The following is an 18,994-nucleotide window of genomic DNA, read 5'->3' as shown; positions in this document are numbered from 1 at the left end:
TTTTTAATTTGCAACCTTATGTTAATAAACTATTAGCCTTTTTAGTTCCATAATTAAAAATAAAACTCTTACGTGTTTTGATTGGCTTCTTGTTGCACTCCTTGTTGCAAAATCAATCCAAAGGAGCTTTTTTTCTTTTGTTTTCAGTTATGATTTCAGTGGACTGAGCGTTATCACACAGTGAAATCACTGGGAGCCAGGTCACTGTGGTGAAAGTTAGCACGAGGCTCTTTTGTAATCAGCCCTGAGTCATGTCTGGACATTCAGTGCTGGGTTTTGTACGGTACCAAGTGTCCCAGCCTCCCTTTTTTTAAGGAAAGGTGAATGGACTGTGTTTGGGACTTGCTGGGTTTGGCTTTAGCCGCTGTGCTCCTTGGTATGTGAAATAACCCAGTTTTTGTCCCCTCCCCTCCTTTAATGCCCACTTAGCCTTGCTTCATAACCATTTAGAAATAAATGTCTGGGGCAGTTTTTAAGGATGGAACAGCAGGGGGTTACAGCACAGTGACTTTGGGCCCAGGAAATCTGCACCATCTCAGGAAAACAATTCCCTTTATGTTGGGAAGGGAAACAATTGCCTTTATGTTCCCTTTATCTTTGTGAAGGAAGAGCTCCTGCCTGTTCCAGTGCCTGGAACTCACACTTCCACAAGCGATGGGGTGCTGCTGGAAGTCCCTTCTCTGTAGATGGCAAATAAAGGCTCTGGGGAAGCTGTTTGTCCAAATCCCAGCCTGCCGCCACACAGTCCCAAACTTTTCCAGCCTATCCTTATAAAAAAAAACCCCAAACCCAACCAAGCCAATTAATTGGTTAATTTCTACCGATTTTTATTGAGAATAAATTAATCTATGTCCTGAAAATATGTCCTAGGGCCACATCTACCTGAGGGGGGAACGGGTTGTGCAGGTGAGCTGGGTTATGGGGACAGGGACGGAGGTGACAGAGACACAGGAGCAGGGGCTGGGCAGGGGAACTGGTGTCCCTGGGGCAGAGGGACATGCCACTGGTGTCACCGGTGTCCCTGGGGCAGAGGGACATGGCACTGGTGTCCCTTTGGGCTGAGGGACATGGCACTGGTGTCACCGGTGTCCCTTGGGGCTGAGGGACATGGGATCAATGTCATTGGTGTCCCTGGGGCTGAGGGACATGGCACTGGTGTCACCGGTGTCCCTTGGGGCTGAGGGACATGGGACTGGTGTCACCGGTGTCCCTTGGGGCTGAGGGACATGGGATCAATGTCATTGGTGTCCCTGGGGCTGAGGGACATGGCACTGGTGTCACTGGTGTCCCTTGGGGCTGAGGGACATGGGCTGGGCTGGGCTGGGCAGGAGGAACCAGTGTCACCCTCCTTCATGGAGAGGAGGAGCTGCTGGTGAACATCAGGGCAGGACTGACGGACAGGGGGGTGCCCAGGTGGCACCGGGGACAGTGCCAGCAGGTCTGTACCGGGGCAGTGCCCAGATGGGTACCAGGGGATGGTGCCAGGTGGGTACCACCAGGGCGTGATGCTCAGCTGGGCACCAGGGATGACGCCCAGATGTGTGCCAGGTGTATCCTGGGTCTGTCCCAGCTGTGTCCCAGCTGTGTCCTGGGTTTAACCGAGATGCGCTCTGGCTCTATGCCCTCTCTATCCCGGTTCTCTCCCGGCTCTGTCCCGGCTCTGTCCCGGTTCTATGCCCTCTCTATCCTGGTTCTATCCCGGCTCTATCCCGGCTCTGTCCCGGTTCTATCCCGGTTTTATCCCGGCTCTATCCCGGTTCTATCCCGGCTCTATCCCGGCTCTGTCCCGGTTCTATCCCGGTTTTATCCCGGCTCTATCCCGGTTCTATCCCGGCTCTATCCCGGTTCTATCCCGGCTCTGTCCCGGCTCTATCCCGGTTCTATCCCGGTTTTATCCCGGCTCTATCCCGGTTCTATCCCGGCTCTGTCCCGGTTCTATCCCGGCTCTATCCCGGTTCTGTCCCGCTCTGTCCCCGCTGCAGCGCCGTCCTCCGCCCGCCAGGGGGCGGTGCTCGGTGCCCGCGGGGCCGCGGGCGGAAGCGGAAGCGGAAGCGCCCCTGGCTCCTCTTCCGGGCGGGCGGCGCGGCGGCGGCAGCGGGTGAGGCGCCGGGAGCCGCCGGGAGCCGCCATCCGCGGCCATCGGGGCCGTGCGCGGTCATCTCCGGCCGGCGGAGCCTCCGCGGGGCAGCGGCGGGGAGCGGGAAGGGGCTCGAGTGGCCGGGAGCCCGCCCGGGGCTGCGGGACGGGCTGCGGGGGGAGCTCGGCCTCCTCAGGCTGCGCTTCCCCGGCGCGTTACTGAGTTAGCGCAGCCCAGCCCGCATGGGAGGCGCCGCGGCGTGCACGTATAAGCTGGGGAGTGGAGCAAAACCGGCCTTTAATTTAATTTGTCATTGGTTTAATTTGTCATTGATTTAATTTATCCTTTGCTGTCAGGATCAGTGGTGCCCTGACAGGCGGTCCTGTAGCGCTGTTGGTAAAGTTTAGGGAAGGCCGGGATTACCGGGGGTTTGCAGATGTGTTACCTGTAGTGGTGAGGAGCGCTAGCGGGGGTGCTGGAGCAGTGCGCGTTCTCTGCAAGCCCACAATACACATTTTTATAAATTAATATAGTAAATGACAGCGGTGCAGGGCAGCATCCCGGCGTCCTGAGCGCTGGGAGCGGGCGGCTGTGGGCTGGAAGAACGGTGTGATGTGCACGTGTGTCAGTCACAGGCTCACTGGCAGCCAGGGCAGAGGCTTCACCTTATTTTGGGATATTTGTTGGTCAGTGGTGAAATTAAAACCAGGTGGAATTGCTTTTTTTATGCTCTGCGCGTGGGTGATGGAGTGCAGCGTGCGTGCTGTGAGCCCCTCTCCAACTGCTCTGGGTTTGTTGTTTTATTTTTTTTGTGCAGCCAAAATGAAGTTCAACCCTTTCGTGACCTCGGACCGCAGCAAGAACCGCAAACGGCACTTCAATGCCCCCTCCCACATCCGCAGGAAAATCATGTCCTCGCCCCTGTCCAAGGAGCTGCGGCAGAAGTACAACGTGCGCTCCATGCCCATCCGCAAGGACGACGAGGTGCAGGTACTGCCCTGCCCCTCCTCGGCTGCTTCCGGGGGTTTCAGAGCTGGGAAGGGGCTGGAGAATCCCTGAGGGAGCTGGGAAGGGGCTCAGCCTGGAGAAAAGGAGGCTCAGGGGGGCCCTTGTGGCTCTGCACAGCTCCTGCCAGGAGGGGACAGCCAGGGGGGCATCCAGGATGAGAGGGAGCGGCCTCAGGCTGGGCCAGGGCAGGCTCAGGGTGGGCACAGCAGGAATTTCCCCATGGAAAGGGGGCTCAGGCCCTGGAACTTCTCAGGGAGGTTTGGATCCCCATCCCTGGAGGTGTCCAAGGTGGCACTCGGGGCTCTGGGCTGGGGACAAGGTGGGGATGGGGCATGATTTGGGTTTGATGATGTGGGCAGTGTTTTTCAAGGCAGCTGCTTCTGGGGTTCTGTTTTCATGTACAGCCTGTGCAGAAGGCAAGGACGAGACAGATTTATACTGGTGCTGGAGCTTTGCCTTCAGCATGGCAGAGACAATCTAAGTTAATCAAGTCATCACTTGGGCTGTCAAGTGTTTCTCAAATTCACTTCATTCAAATTCACTTTCAATTCATTTTAAAGTCACCTCAGTGCTGAGGGTGACACAGGTGTGCTGGCAGTTCTGCTCTTCAGCAGCATGCAGCGATCACTGTGCTGAGCTAAAAACTCAACTGTAAAGCACAAAGCAAAGAATTGTTTCTGTTCTATAGGCTGTTTGCTCCCTGTGATATTTGAAAGATTGGATTAGAAATGAACCCAAGCTAAGTGGCTTTTTAATATAGATTAGAAATGAATCCAAGTTAAGTGTCTTTTTAATATAAAACACAATGATAATTGAAAAATTAGGGTAAGAACTGTTCAAAATTGGAACTCAGCTGCAAAACTACAGGGCTCCCTCATTAGGGTTTACTGCAGAGGAAATGGGGGAAGCACAGTCCTGATCCTTTAGATGTCCATGCTGGTAATGCTGAAATTGTGAGCTCTGTGGCTTGGATCCTGTGCTGCTCAGCTCGGTGGCTCAGGCATGGTTTGTGGGGTGGGCTGGTGCTGCAGGGCTGCTTCTGGAGCTCAGGGGGGTGGGGTGGGCTGCTTCTGGAGCTCAGGGGGGTGGGCTGTGTGGGGTGGGCTGCTTCTGGAGCTCAGGGGTGTGGGGTGGGCTGCTTCTGGAGCTCAGGGGGGTGGGCTGGGCTGGTTCTGGAGCTCAGGGGGGTGGGCTGGGCTGGTTCTGGAGCTCAGAGGGTGTTTGCTGTGTGGGGTGGGCTGGTTCTGGAGCTCAGGGGGTGTTTGCTGTGTGTGTGCAGGTGGTGAGGGGACACTACAAGGGCCAGCAGATCGGGAAGGTGGTGCAGGTGTACAGGAAGAAGTATGTGATCTACATCGAGCGCGTGCAGCGCGAGAAGGCCAACGGCACCACGGTGCACGTGGGCATCCACCCCAGCAAGGTACGGGGGCACCCGGGGCTGCCTGGCACCTGCCAGCCCCGCTGGGGACAGAGGGATGCCCTGGGCTGGGGTGGGACTTGGCACCGAGTGCTGGGAATGCACCTGGGTCAGCCCTGGAGCAGCCCTGGAGAAGGGTCTGGGGGTGCTGCTGGCCAAGAGCTGGACCTGCCTTGGCCCCCAGGAGCCCCCCACGGCCTGGGCTGATCCCAGGGGGGAGCAGGAGGGGCTGGGATTGTGCCCCCTCAGGGTGGACACAGGGTGCCCAGAGCAGCTGGGGCTGCCCCTGTGTCCCTGGCAGTGCCCCAGGCCTGGCTGGACAGGGCTTGGAGCCCCCTGGGACAATGGGAGGTGTCCCTGCCATGGCAGGGTGGCACTGCATGAGCTTTAAGGTCCCTTCCAGCCCAAACCATTGTGGGGTTCTGTGAGTCACAAATGGAGATGTTGCCTCAAGGAAATGTCAGGGTGTCACGAGGAGAGATGTGAGTTGAAACCATGAACTCCTCATTGTTTCTAGGAGTAGGAACTTTGGAATCTTGCTAAAATACATCTCTGAAGAGAGGATGTTTTCAAAGCACAGAATGCATCGCTTAAAGCCATCGTTCATCTTTGCTGTGTGGCACGTGGACTGCATGAGGAGGTGCTGGGGAGGCTTAGACAGATGCTCAGAGTTGTGATTGCTCTCACAGGCAGTTGTGAACTGAATACTTCTGAACCTGGGCTCAGCCTGAGGTATTTAGAGCTGGTGAAAACCAGGCAAAGCCTGTTTAGATCATAACAGGAAACATTTCAAAGTAAACACAAGAACTTGCCAAAACCTGGCTTGAAGCAGATTAATTCAGTCTGCTCAGCCTTGCCACGTGGGCACAGAGATGGAAGTGTTGGTGGAAAAAATCCAGGTGCAGCAGGTTTTCTGGTGTAAATGGTTGGTGTGTTCAGCCGAGGGAGGGCAGAATTCTTCCAAAACATCACGACTTGTGTGCAGCAACAACAGCTGACTGATAAGGTGACATTGTGGTGGAGCCAGTGCGTGTGTCTGTGTGCTGGATAGCAGCGAGAGAAATTGAATTTCCTGCTGCTTCTTCACTCTGGGAAAATTGTCATTAATTGGGAACTAGACCTCAGTAAAGCTCTGCATAAAGATTCTGGTTATTAACGCAGAGAGCAGAGGAATGCTTTGTTACAGACTTGCAGTGTGAACAGTTTGTACCTCTCGTGGGCAGAGAGGTGGGAATTACAGCTGAGACCTAAATGCACAAGGAATTAAGGAGAAATTATGCCTGTATGGCATTTCTGGGATTTGATTGTTAGTTCTGTTTTCCAGCTAGTGCTTTCAGTAATACCAACACATTCATTTCTTTGCCAGTTTGAGGAGGCAGGACAGGAATTGTGTGGTTGTGTTCGAGGGTCCCCAGGACGAGGGAGGAGATGAGAATCTGGACTCCATGTTTCAGAAGGCTGATTTATTATTTTATTTTATGTATTATATTAAAAATGCTGTACTAAAACTATATTAAAAGAATAGAGAGAAAGGATTCATCAGAAGGCAAGACAAGAATAGAATGGAATGAATAACAAAGGCTGGTGACTGACCAGAGTCTGAGCCAGCTGCATCCTTGGTGGGTTATTAATTAAAAACACCCAACATGGACCCATCAAAGTTGCTGTTGCATCCCACAGCAGCAGGGAGTTACTGTTTACATTTTGTTCCTGAGGCTCCTCAGCTTCTCAGGAGAAAAAATCCTGGCAAAAGGATTTTCATAAGAGATCACTGTGGCAGATTTGTTGGGTAAATTCTTCCCTGGGGGGTGATGAGGCCGAGGGTGCCTGGAGAAGCTGGGGCTGCCTCTGGAAGCGTCCGGGGCCAGCTTTGACTGCTGCCTCTGTGCTGGTGGGATCAGCTCTGTGCTCGGGTGGCTTGGGGCTGGACAGGGAGCCTGACGTGCCTGTGCTCTGTCCAGGTGGTGATCACCAGGCTAAAGCTGGACAAGGACCGCAAGAAGATCCTGGAGCGCAAAGCCAAGTCCCGCCAGGTTGGCAAGGAGAAGGGCAAGTACAAGGAGGAGACAATCGAGAAGATGCAAGAGTAGCTGGTTTCCTGCTTGACACCATTAAAAACTGCTAAAATTCAACCTGCTGCGTGTCTTCTTTCAAAAATATTGATGTGTCCTGCTCAGCATTTAAATATTGCCACTTGCCTTTTGACTTTGTAAAGAATACACTAAATTAAAAGGTGCTTTGTACCTTTTTACTGTTGAAGAAAAACAGGTTTTTCCAAACTGTAAAGAAATGTTGAAACCAGCCTGAAAGAGCAGTGCAATCTTGAAACGTCCATCTTAACAGTGACTGTATTTCTGTCTCTTCATTAGATGTGTCCATGGTTTTAAATATTAACATGTTCATTCTGTGCACTGTATATATAATTAACTCAGGTCTTATGTTAATGAGGAGAAGGGGGTTTATGAGTGGTGCTGCTGAGGCAGAGCTGGCTGCTTTGGGAAGGGATGGGGTGCAGCAGTCTCGGTGCTGTTGGTGCTGTTCTGGATGAATTTCCTGTGAGAGCAGCTCTTGCTGGCTCTTTGTACCTCCATGAGCGAGAGCTGCTCTTGGAAACAGCGCTGCAGCTCAGTGACCTGGCCGGCTCAGTGCATGGCCCTCTGCTGCTGCTGCAGAGGGACAGAAATGCCTCTGCCTGCACAGCAGTGGCGTCTAAAACCGAGGAAAATTGTTCTGGAAGCCATTCCCACGCCTGGCAGTGAAGCTGTGTCCCCTGGACTGGGAGTGCGTTTCTCTCATGAGTGCTCAGGGGTTTTACCCCTCCAGTTCGTGCTGCTCAACACCAAATTTCTTCACTGTGAGTGTGTTTGAGGAATTCCATGAGGTTTCTTCATTACCGGGACCTTTCCAGGTGCAGAGCTGCTCTGTGGGATCGTGTCCTGCATCCCCGAGGAGCTCAGAGCCAGCCCTTACCCGGCAGGAGCTTCGTGTCCGCTTTCCCGGCAGCCTCTTTGGGGTGGGCATGGGGAGCGGGGCCGGGCCGGCGATCCCAGGGCAGTCCCGATCCCATCGCAGCCCTGTTCCCATCGCAGATCCCATCCCATTCCAATCCCATCGCAGTCCTGATCCCATCCCATTCCAATCCCATCGCAGCCCCGATCCCATCGCAGATCCCATCACATTCCAATCCCATCGCAGCCCCGATCCTATCGCGGATCCCATCCCATTCCGATCCCATCGCAGCCCCGATCCCATCCCATTCCAATCCCATCGCAGTCCTGATCCCATCCCATTCCAATCCCATCGCAGTCCTGATCCCATCCCATTCCAATCCCATCCTATTCCAATCCCATCGTGCGTGCCCCGCGCGCTCCCGCGGCCCCGTGGCTCCCTCGCCGCGCGCTCCCGCCGGCCCCGGTGACGTGGCGAGCGCTGATTGGCCCCTCCGCGCGGGGCGTGGCGGGAGGCCCCGCCCCCCTCCCCTCAGAGCGCGGCCATGGCGTACGGCGGCCTGGCGGTGCCCATCATCGTCATGAGCGTGTTCTGGGGGGTGGTCGGCGGCGTCCTGCCCTGGCTCGTACCCAAGGGGCCGAACCGCGGGTGAGTGACCGGGGGGCGGCGGGCAGCGGGCCCCTTCCCTTCCGTGCCCCGCGGCTGTGGGGGGAGGCCCCGGCGGAGGCGGCCCCGGAGCCCTGAGGCGCCCCGAGGTTGCCCGGGCCCGGGGCCGCCGCAGCCCCGCGGGCGCTGGCGCAGCTCGGGCGGGCTGGGCCCGGCCGAGGCGCAGCGGAACAGCCGCCCCTGAGGGGCTGCCAGAGCCGGGCGGTGCCCCCAGGGCCCCTCGAGGGTTTGGGTTTCCCCGAGGCCCTGGCACAGGGTGCCCGCAGCAGCTGGGGCTGCCCCTGGATCCCTGGCAGTGCCCAAGGCCGGGCTGGACACTGAGGCTGGGAGCAGCCTGGGACAGTGGAAGGTGTCCCTGCCATGGCAGGGGGTGGAACGAGATGAGGTTTAAGGTGTTTTCCAACCCAAACCATTTTGTGAAACCTCTGCAGGCAGAACGTCCTGTGTCAAGGTGGTTCCTTGTCAGGCGGTGTTTGAGCAACAACTTCCTCTTTCTTCCCTTGCTTGACCTTTCCTAACTGACTCCACCGTCCTCTGGTTTCACGCTGCCTGAGGCTGGAAAGGATTGGTGGTGGATTTCTGGGTTCAGTGTGTGCTGGTGCCCTTGTAGCTGGGGGCAGCAGCTGGGCTTCTCAGCTGAGGTTTTTCCTGCAGTGGTTGTGGCTGCTCAGATTAAAAAGCAGACAAGTTTTTGTCTTTCTCTTTTCTCTAGGAGATAATGGCTTCTTAATCTCTCTTCCTCTCTCTGACACTCCCTCTACTCCACAGGTACCAACTGTCTTTTCTCTCAGTTCTTTATCTAAACCCTCAATATTCCCCAAGCTCTGATATTTCCTGCCTCACTTCCAAAGCTGATGTGTGTTTCATGCCTGGAAATTTGCCTGTCCTCAGAAATGCCTTGGAAAAATGGCTTCCAGGCATGGAAGTGTGGGAATTGTGTGCCTCACCAACAGAAGTTACTGACCTCCCATAAAGTTTTGTTACTCAGTTGGGGAGGAAATACGTAGATGGAAATGCCTTTTTATAATTTAAAGATTTAAAAAAAACCCACTTTGTCACTGAGTTCAATGAGCTGCAGAGATCACTGTTAAAAATTTCCTCTCCTCCCATTTCAAACCCTTCTGTGTGTGTAGCTGCAGTTTTACCCTTTTCAATTTCAAGAGCTTGGTTCTTCCTTCTTTTCAGCTTTCCAGTGGATTCTGACACAGCTGTGCTTCACCAAGAAAGGAAAACTGTACATTTTTAGTGTACACTACAGCTTTGAGGTTTTTATTTTGTATTCTCTTTGTAAACCCCTCGTTCATCACATAAAATTCAAAGGGACAATTTGACACTAAAACTTCCTTTAAGCAGAATTCTGCAAATGGAGAAAGCACTTCTTGAGTGCATCCAGCCCCAGGGTTCACTGATGGGAGGACACTGCCTCAGATTTTGCTGCTGTTCGCAGTGATTTGGTTCAGTCGGGTTTGGCAGAGCTGTGTCAGTCCTGCAGATCTCAGCTCTGCAGTTTGCTCAGCTGGAAGAAGCCAGAACATTCACGTTGAGTCATCTTTCATCTGACCAGAGTTAAACTTGTCCTTGTTTGCTGTGGGCTCTGTGGGGCTTGTGCTCACTCACAACACCTCACCTGATGGCGTTTCTCCTTCCTCTTGGCAGAGTGATCAACACCATGCTGGTGACCTGTGCTGTTTGCTGCTACCTGTTGTAAGTACAAACACTGCCCTGCCTCTGAGCAAAGGCCCGCTCCTCTTGTGACCACAAGTTCCTTTCTTACAGCCTCGGAGCAGTCAGAAGCTTTTAGAATGTTCACAGAATTTAGACCTGTTCTTTGACAGCTCTTGCAGTTCTAAACACCTTCAGTGTGCTGAAGAAATGCTCCCCTTGGAAAATGCTGTGTTAAAAGGAACCCGAATTCCTCCTGTGGAATTCCTCCTCCTCCTGTGGTCCTGTGCCACATGACTGTGAGCTGTCCTCTGCACGGACTTGCTGTTCCTCCTCTCCAGTTCCCTGCCTCATCTGCTCACAGTAGAATGATAATTCTAAGATTTTCCTGATTCTTAGGCTTTTTTTGCCTTCCCCCTTTCCACTTTCTGTTTAATCCTGAGGTAACACTAACTCAAACCCCCTGATCAGTTTTGCTTTTCGATTCCTTGGACATATTCTCAGAATCTGGTGGAGTGGTGGGTGGAAAAGCTGCTGCCTGGTGGGTTTTTTAGGGAGACTTTGATATATTAAGACAATTTCTCTTTAAATGTGCAGTGTATTTTGAGGCTGCCTCCTTTCTGTAGGAGATTTAGTAGCAATTGCAGAGTGACTTGTTGGGAGCTCTTCATGTAATGATTTTTCATCAGGATTTAAGCCAGCTATAGCTGGAGAGTGCAAGACAAAGCTTGCTTGTGCTTTTCTCTCCCTCTTTTAAAGACTGTAAGGCTGATCTTGTGAAAAACTGCTGTGCAGAAATAACTTTGAAAGAATTTGTTACAGAGAGAGTAAAGTGCTAAAAGTCTGCTTTTATCATAATGGTTAACTTGTTACAAAAATTACCATTTGGAGCTCCACTGGAACCCCAGTGGTATTTGTACTTTCTTGAACTATTCAGGCATTATTTGTGCTATTCCAAGGAATGGAATATGAATATTTAGAGAAGTGTTGGCATGTTCCAGGAGAGCCCTGTTGGGTTAGCCTGTAGCTTACACAGCTTTGCTTTGGTTAGCAGTGTGATGCTCAGGGTTGGTATCAGTTTATACTCTAGAAAACTTATTTCTATTCATATTTGATACATCAGCTCCTAAGAACTCCCTTAACTGTTGAAATCCAGCAAACCTGGCTCTGTTTTGTATCCACCGACGTTTTTTAATTGAAGTTTTGCTGAGTGGATAGAGAAATTTGAGAATTTGTGCAAGCAGCTTGAATTTGGGGTTGGAATTTGGGACTCCCAGTGCTCTGGAGGTCTCCTTGCCCTGCACATGAAGTTTGTAGCAGCCCAGTCTCATAACAGATCCCAAATGTTTGGCTAAGAAAGGACAATTTTTTGGTGATTTTTACTGGCTTGCCAGTAAGTTGGGTGGGTTTAATTAGGAGGGGGGTTGAGCTTTCTTTTGGTTTTATTTTAATTTAAATTTCTCCCTTGGGGTTTTTTCCTACAGAAACAATGTCCCACTCTTCTAAAACCCTTGAGCTTTGGTGTCTGGATTGTTTGAAGGAGAGTTTTCCTTGAAGCAGAGGCCGTGTGGCATCTGCAGCATCCTCTGCATTGTGATGTGAAATGCATTTTTTGTAGAATTTCTTAACTTTAGGCTAAATTCTGTGAACTCTGAAATGTACAGTGGGATGTGACTTGTAGGTTTAGTTGATTATTTTATCTAAACAGACCCATTATAAAGCCTGCAGTTATTAACATGTTTTATAAACTGCTCTTGTGTGTCCAGGGCTTCTTTGGTAATTTTGTGGGCTCTAATTTGTTTTCTCAAAGCAAAATCTTAGGATATTTTCAAGGCTCTGTAGTTGTACCCTGCCACAGAAATTGCATTTGTAGAGTCTGCTTGCCAGAATGCAACAAAAGCAGATTTTTCTCATCATGTTCCAAGACAGAACTTGCCTCATCACAGAGTCTTAAATTTTTATTTGCTCATTTATTCTGTATAAAATTGTACAACAGCCCTGTTTGGAAAGGACCTCAAAAGATCTGGTCCAGCCTTTTCCCTGTGTTTTATTCAAACGTAGGGAACTTTATTGTTCTTGCATTCTTTTTGTTTAGGGGGAGGAGGCACTGATAACATTTAAGACTTTAATTTTGTGTGGTTAAAGAAAGAGCTTAATTTTTCATACCAGCCTTGAAAGAAGCCCAAAGAGTTGTTCCTGGGAGTTCTTCATTAGATTTGTTGGGATTAAAATAATTTCAGGTGTTTGTGTGTCCTCAGCAGGTGGCTGGGGCTGTTCTGTGTTCTCTGTGCAGCTGGTTAGTCTCTGCTGGACCTGCTTTTATACTCTCTGAGTTCCCTTTCCAGTTGAAAATGGGGAAAAAACAATTTCCTGTCTCCATTAAACACCACTTGATGGATGAATTGATTGTCACTGAAATTAATTTGAAGTCAATGTGTTTCAGCTTTAAGCTGTTTCTTCTGTATTCAGATTTAGCAGTGATAATTTTGAATAACCTCATTCATTACATGGGGTTCATTTGGTTGTTCTGTGGAAGGTATTTGCATCTGATTTGTGTACAGATCCTGTACCCAGCAGCCTTTTGAGGAATAAACCATCCTCAGGAACCTCATAAAGTCTAAGGCAAAGCCCAAGGAGCTCCTGCTGCAGAGATTAGAGGTTACACCATATTGTGAGGTACTGTCAGAGTCTAAATCTATTTTGCTGTGCACAAAGCAGTTCCTGAACTGTGTCACCGTGTCCCAGCAGAGCACAGGCTGCTTGGAAAATAGCATTATTTGCTGCTGATTCTAACAGGACTCAAATATGGATGCCCAAATTGACATTTAAACAGAGATAGCAGGACCTTAATTTGTAACACGAGCACAGACAGATGGCACTTGTGGTGGGAAGACCTTTTAAAAAAATCTCCCTGGTGCAACAGAAGGGACTTTAATTTCCTTGTCTGAGCTGGATAATTAACAGCGACTGTTCTAAGTGGGATCTGGTAGAATTTAAGGACCTGTGGGTGGCTCGAATGCCATACCTGCTTTTAGCGGCTCTGGAACATTGCAGCTCGGATACAGAGGTTTGTTTTACTCTGAGTGCTGCGTTTTGTTTGTGTTGCCACGCTGGATTATTGTGTAAAGCAGCATCCCTTCAACAAAGCACGGGAAAAGCTTTTTCATTACTTACCTCGAATGCCAGGCAGTTGCAGCCTAACAAGTGCTTTAAATTCCTCAGCCCTCGCAGGGCAGGGGGAGGAGTGTGCTGCTGCCCTGATGCCTCCCTGGCTGCGAGCTCGGGTATCCAGCACGGCCCCAACAAATGCCTTTTGAAACCTCCGCGCTGCTTTTCCCAAAGCCTGCTCCCACAGGCTGAGCTCCTGAATGTGCTCCCAGCTCCTTTAATTCACGGCCATGCTGAGCCCCAGCTCGGGAGGTGAGAGATTCGTGCAAGGAGTTCCTTCCTGCTCCGCAGTGACAAAAGGAATAATAATGTGCTTTAACAGGCTTTTAGTGTTCTACCCTCCTCCCACTTGTGTGACTTCAGGATGCTGGAGGCAGATGGCACAGCGCTCTTTGGATCTGTCTGTTGGATCTGAAAAATTAACCCTCGCAAAAGAAATTCCCTGATGATTTCAAGAGCTAATTTGCTTTTCCCTTAAGTAGATTTAACACCGTGGTCTCAAAATACATTGTTGTCACTGCTTTGGACAGCAAAGCAGAAACGTGTCAACCTCAAGGTTTTTGGCTGCTCTCAGGGGTGTCTTGCTGATGTTTTAATTCCTTTTTAGAGCCTGCTACGTGTTCCAAGGCTTGTGTGCCCGATGGACTGCTGCAGGCTCAGCTGCTTGTTCTAGCTGGAGTTCTACCCCGTGCAAAACTGAAAGGGGCATTGCAGAGAGATATTGGTCCATTTGAGGAGGATTGATGAGTTTTCTCCAAGTCTGACCCACATCTTTGCCTTCGTGGCTGTTGCAGGCGGCCGACCTGCGCTGGGTTTGCTGGTCAGAGCATCGAGGTTGGTGTGGAATTTTCCATGACTGCCTAAGCACTCTGATACATTTGTGGCAGCTCCCGTTACAAAGCTGCTCTGCTTTTTCTCCTCCTTACAAAGCATTCTAGAAATAGCAGACAGATGAGCCAGTGTGTTCACTAAATGTGTTTATATAGTTAGTATTTAACATAGATTTAAATCCATGGAAGCATCCATTGCTTTTTCTGATTCTTGTAACGTTTACAAAGCAAATCTGTCTTTTAAGAGTGGAATATTTATTTCTGTTTAGCTTTCCTGGATATTTTCCACAAACTACATTCCTCTTGTTCTCAGTTCTGGCCATGGCTTCTGCTTTGTGCTCTGCTCCAGTGACAAGGCTGCTGTGCTGATGGTCTGGGCTTTGTGTCATACTGGGGTTGTTCTTGTGGGGTTGGTTTTTTTTTTGTCTTTTTTTGTGTTATTTTGTATCCTTTTGCTTCAGGTCCATGTTTTTTGACCTCTGTGCCAGGTTTAAATTCACTTCTGTTAAATCTCTGAAAAATACCCCACATCTGCAAGGACAGGTTGTTGTGCACTGAGAAGCAAATGAGAGAGAGGATGTTTCTCAGAGGTTGTTGTTTAAAGGATGCTTCAAAGGCACTGAAAAAAGCTCTTGTCTCTTATGTTTTCCTCTTCTGAGCCCCCAAATACCTGAGTTTCATGTGTCTCCAAACACTTTTCTGTCAGAAGAGAGGTGTGAGGGCAGTGCTGTCAGGAGGTTTTGTGTTGCTTTCAGTTGACCAGGACAATCTATTTCAGCTGCAGAATGATTTGGTGCCATAATTTCATTGCTGGTGGCTGGTCCTTGTGCATGAGCTGGAGTAGAATTTTTATTTGAGCTAGACCTTCCCAAAATAGCCTTTTCTTCTCTGCTAGTCCTCGTTTTGGACAAGCTTTCCATTGTCACAAGCTGTCATTCGGCTGATTTGTCTCTGTTGGGCTGGGGGGGTGTCTTGCAGTTGGCTGATTGCAATTCTGGCTCAGCTCAACCCTCTCTTTGGGCCGCAGTTAAGCAATGAAACAATCTGGTACCTCAGATACCACTGGCCTTGAGGATGCGTGTGCTGTGCTGCAGCTCCCTGGCAGGTGAGTATGATCACATCCATTGATGCATTTGCTGTGTCAAAGCTTCAGGAGACCTTGAACAGAAATGTGAGCAGTGTGCTCAAACTACTGTCGCTCTTTGGTAGGAGAAATCTGTCTTTCTGTAGGCTGCAACAAAACATTTTGGGTGTTAGTCTTGATTGGATAGGTGAAACAAGCTTGAACTGAATTATTGACAGGTGTTTTTCTTTCTATCCTGTCATGTAGTTCAGGGGTTTGTAAGGAGAAGAAAACATTACTTCCAAAAAAAGATATAATTGCACTGGGGTAACACGAGTGGGTTTCCTGATCTTTACCAACTGTTAAACCTCTCCTCAAGCCTGCAACCATTTCATCCAAGACCTGTCCTGATTTCCAAGGCAACACAGCATTGCCCTCATTCACCTGGGAAGCTGGAATGGGAGCTGCCATTAGAATGTCCTTTATCTCCTGAGCTCACAGCTTGATGGTTTATTTTGTTTTTAATGACAGCCTGTGTGCAGCTTTAATCCTGCCTGAGCCTGGTGGTTGCTATCAGGGCAGTGCTGCTGGAATGTGGTTCTTGCAGTTCCTGGGCTTTTTGACAGGGCCAGCAAAAATAAAGCGTTGTGCTAAAAGTACCTCGCCGCTGCTGGGCTTGTTCAGGAGGGCAGCATTAGGAATTGAAGGTTCAAATGAAGGAAACGTGGAAACAAGCAGCCACGATTATAGTTTTTAAGCTGGTAACTGAATAATTAAACACATTTTTTGTTTGTCCTTGTACAACACAGTCTCAGCTCAGTGCAGCGACAGTTGACGTTAGAGCTCTGTTAAATGCCTTCTGGGAAGTGTCCTGGACACTCGCTCCCCAGTTTCAGAGAAGGCTCCCTGGGAACTGGGATGTTGTCAGGCTGGGCCTGTGTGTGTGTCTGCAGCTCCTTTTAAGCACCCAGCAGAAGCTAAAGGTAGACTTGGCCCTGCTTCAGCTCCAGGCCTGTAATTAGCTAAGTCAGTCAAGCAGCATTTCCTAGGAGCATTTTCACTGCTTGGGTGCTAACGTATAATTAGTTAGCTAAAACAGAGAACGGTGTGTTTTGGTAATGGGCACAGAGATCCCTGAATCCCATGATGATTCAGTTGCCTGGGATCTGAAATTGGAGTTATCTGGACACAAAAATTTGGTTTCACGGTCTGTGTGTTGAAACCAGCAAGGACGGGCAGGAGGTGAGACACAACCTCTGGACTCCTGCTAACCAGGAGAACCAGAACCAGAGAACTCCTGCTAACCAGGAGAACCAGAACCAGAGAACTCCTGCTAACCAGGAGAACCAAAACCAGAGAACTCCTGCTAACCAGGAGAACCAGAACCAGAGAACTCCTGCTAACCAGGAGAACCAAAACCAGAGAACTCCTGCTAACCAGGAGAACCAGGAGAACCAGAGAACTCCTGCTAACCAGGAGAACCAGAACCAGGCCTTTCCCCTCCATTCCAGTGAAGGATTTTCAGAGAACTGGAGTTAAATTTGTACCAAGGAAGAGAGGGACCTTGTGTGTTTGCAGCTGACTGCAGAGTTTCTGAGGAGCTGTCATTTTAAAACTTACTAATGGAGCGTTTCAGCCCTGCATAGCACATGCTGTTTTGTTACATGGAGGAGTTTGTTTTAACCTTTAATCTGATTTTATTGGCTTGATTTTGGAATAAAATTAAGGTTGTTGTCTCTGAAAAGGAAAGGTTTAGAAAAGTAAAAGCATATAATAATCCTCAAATATCTGTTCTTTATTGCTTGAAATGTGCTGTCCCAGGTCACAGCACTGCAGTGTTGAGTGCTCTTGCAGGGCTGAGGTGCTCCATGTCCTGTCCCTGCTCCTGTGGAGTTTGTGCCTAGACAGGAGCTGTGAGTGAGATTCCATCTGATAAGAGCTGGGATATCTCTCTGACACCGCATGGATTCCCATCAGTGTAGCAAGCAGTTATTTCTGGATTTTGAGCTGTGCTTTTCCAGCATTCAGGGGACGTGTACTATACTTGATTCTGCCTCCTGTTCTTTTCAGTTGAGGTTTGGGTGGATTGGTATGGAAAATGCAAAGAAAATGAAGTGCTAACTCCCAAAGTGGAAAGATCCTTAAAAATAAAGATGATTACAGCAAACCCATTTTACTTAACTGAGCAGCCTGAAAATGCTCCAGTGAGCTCCTCGTGTTCTGCTGAGGAACTCTGCATATGCTGCCTTGATTGATCTGTGCCAAATTCCACAAGTTTGCTCTGTGTTTTCAGTCTCCCCCCATCCAAGGGATGATTTTCTAGCAATTCTCTTGATACATCACCGAGTTAACGGCTCGGATGGCAGCGTGCAAGAGCACGCAGAGCTCTGTAGCCATGGCAAATCCAGGCTGTGCACTCTTCCAAGCTGTGATCCAACAGTGCCTTTTCTCCTTGGCTTGGTGAATTCACAGCCTGTGTTCTCAGGGCAGGAGCTGTCTTTGTGCAAGTGGAGAAGGGCTGCCATCCAGCTCGCTGGGTGCTGTTACAGCAGTGAAAACACTGGAGGGAAATAGTTGTTCTACCAGCTTATAATGTAACTAAAACTACTTGCAGTAACTTCACAAATGAAACTGCCAAGAAAACATCCCCACAGATGAATTATCTCCAGTTCTTGAGCATTGCTCAGTGCGTTTGTGGAATGGAAACAGCTGTGTTTAAAGCCAGCCCTTCAGTTAGCAATGTCTCCGTGGAAGGAATAATGAAGGTGCCTCTTGCTTTGCAGGTGCAGCAGAGATGAAAACCTCCACTGACCCAAAGGTGCCCTTGCTGTAGCTGCTTGGGTACGAAGCCTGCAGTAATGCCTTAACCTTTCTCACGTTCTTCAAGTGGCTTCTTCAAAGTCCTGTGGTTTTTCCTACTGTTCCATTTAACAGAGTGCCTAATGCAATTTATACTCCTCTTTGGTACTGTCAATTTTTGACTGTTAACTCCAGATGTGATGGAAATTTCTGTTTTTACGGGTCACGGAATCACATTTCCTGTTCATTTTATCTGTAATAACTCTTCATATTTGCAGGTCTTAGCTCGTCTGTCATTGTGCTCTTCACCCCTGTTCTGTTTGCACTGGACAAAAATGTGTGCAATAAACTGTGTGAGGAGAGGAGAAGCAGTGCTACCACATGCTGCTGGCAATTTTATTTTTTTCTCCAAATGAATTGTATTCTTGAGAAATCTGGCCTTAAATTTCTCATGCCTGGAAATAAAACTAATCCTCTGCTTGATACAAAACGTTCTCGTGCCATGCTTAACTGTTATTTTTCGGTGGGTTTAATTGGATCCTTGGAGTTGAGCTGAGGATATTTAGATGATGTGGATGAATTGTAATGAAGTTAAATAGTAGGAATAGATGGGGGATTTTTGCCTGTGTCGAGACCTCTGGGGTAGATCTATAATAGAATTAAATTAAATTTAATTTAAAATTGCTGAAAGGTGCAGGAATAAGTGAGTGCTTGGCTTGAGAGCCTCTTTTCCAGGAACTTCCCATTGTCTGAGGGGTACTCAGAGCAGCAAAGGTGATGTGGTTAATTTGGGTGAAGCCTTCACTGTGACTGTGACAGGAGGCTGATTAATCCCTGGCACATTTGGAGGACATTACAGGAGCAAACGGATTGGGTTGAACAGCAAACATTCCAGTTGTTGTGCACTGACCTGACCCTCGCGTGCGGATTGCAGACCTGGGAAAGCACATGGCAGTGCAGGCAGGAGGTTCCCGAGGCTCCTCAGTGCCAGCTGAGTCCCTGGGACTGGGATGGATCTGGTCAATTGTTTGCTGAGGAACAGCTTCAAAGGGTGCAAATGCTGCTCCCCGAAAGCTTCCTTACCTCACGTCCAGATAAACTGCAATTATTCCCTTCCTTGTTATGCACAAGGACTAAAGGGAATGGTTCATATTTTATTTGCTTTTCCCTCTTGGATAGCACCATTCAGTGGGACAGCACTCATTACTACACAGGAAATTCCAAGATCCTGACACGTAACTTGCAGTGATCCAACAGAGGACAGTGTGAATTGCAAAAGAAGGAAGAACGTGCCCGTTATTACAAATAAACATAGCAGCTGTTGGGACTGGAACAGGGACATTTTTTTGTCATGT

At 49.4% G+C, this 18,994-nt stretch overlaps 2 protein-coding genes across 3 annotated transcripts; both read left to right on the top strand.

Annotated features, from left to right (window-relative positions):
- The first annotated feature begins 2,031 nt into the window (after positions 1-2,031).
- Positions 2,032-6,634, top strand: RPL26L1 (ribosomal protein L26 like 1). The gene is made up of 4 exons (XM_038149832.1): positions 2,032-2,098; positions 2,895-3,067; positions 4,365-4,505; positions 6,464-6,634. The coding sequence occupies exons 2-4, from the start codon at positions 2,900-2,902 to the stop codon at positions 6,590-6,592; spliced, it is 438 nt and encodes a 145-aa protein (XP_038005760.1). The 5' UTR covers positions 2,032-2,098; positions 2,895-2,899; the 3' UTR covers positions 6,593-6,634.
- Positions 6,635-7,940: 1,306 nt separating this feature from the next.
- ATP6V0E1 (ATPase H+ transporting V0 subunit e1) lies at positions 7,941-18,129 on the top strand. 2 transcript variants are annotated; one of them, XM_038149835.1, is made up of 4 exons: positions 7,942-8,099; positions 9,774-9,821; positions 14,756-14,882; positions 17,624-18,129. In XM_038149835.1, exons 1-3 carry the CDS (start codon positions 7,996-7,998, stop codon positions 14,847-14,849), a joined length of 246 nt encoding a protein of 81 aa, XP_038005763.1. In that variant the 5' UTR covers positions 7,942-7,995; the 3' UTR covers positions 14,850-14,882; positions 17,624-18,129. The 2 variants fall into 2 exon arrangements, with proteins under 2 accessions (XP_038005762.1, XP_038005763.1); XM_038149834.1 differs by lacking the exons at positions 14,756-14,882; positions 17,624-18,129 and adding an exon at positions 13,555-14,749 and having other exon boundaries at positions 7,941-8,099.
- Positions 18,130-18,994: the final 865 nt, after the last annotated feature.

Source organism: Motacilla alba, chromosome 13, assembly GCF_015832195.1.
Source record: "Motacilla alba alba isolate MOTALB_02 chromosome 13, Motacilla_alba_V1.0_pri, whole genome shotgun sequence".
In the NCBI taxonomy this organism is placed as follows: Eukaryota; Metazoa; Chordata; class Aves; order Passeriformes; family Motacillidae; genus Motacilla; species Motacilla alba.
This window is presented reverse-complemented; position numbering and strand designations above follow the sequence as displayed.

Excerpts from the sequence above, each read along its gene's own strand:
- RPL26L1 (XM_038149832.1), top strand. The coding sequence starts at position 2,900 with ATGAAGTTCAACCCTTTCGTGACCTCGGACCGCAGCAAGAACCGCAAA. Across the intron at positions 3,068-4,364 it reads GCAAGGACGACGAGGTGCAG|GTGGTGAGGGGACACTACAA; the intron begins GTACTGCCCTGC and ends GTGTGTGTGCAG. Across the intron at positions 4,506-6,463 it reads TGGGCATCCACCCCAGCAAG|GTGGTGATCACCAGGCTAAA; the intron begins GTACGGGGGCAC and ends TGCTCTGTCCAG.
- ATP6V0E1 (XM_038149834.1), top strand. The coding sequence starts at position 7,996 with ATGGCGTACGGCGGCCTGGCGGTGCCCATCATCGTCATGAGCGTGTTC. Across the intron at positions 8,100-9,773 it reads CCCAAGGGGCCGAACCGCGG|AGTGATCAACACCATGCTGG; the intron begins GTGAGTGACCGG and ends TCCTCTTGGCAG. Across the intron at positions 9,822-13,554 it reads GCTGTTTGCTGCTACCTGTT|AGCCTGCTACGTGTTCCAAG; the intron begins GTAAGTACAAAC and ends ATTCCTTTTTAG.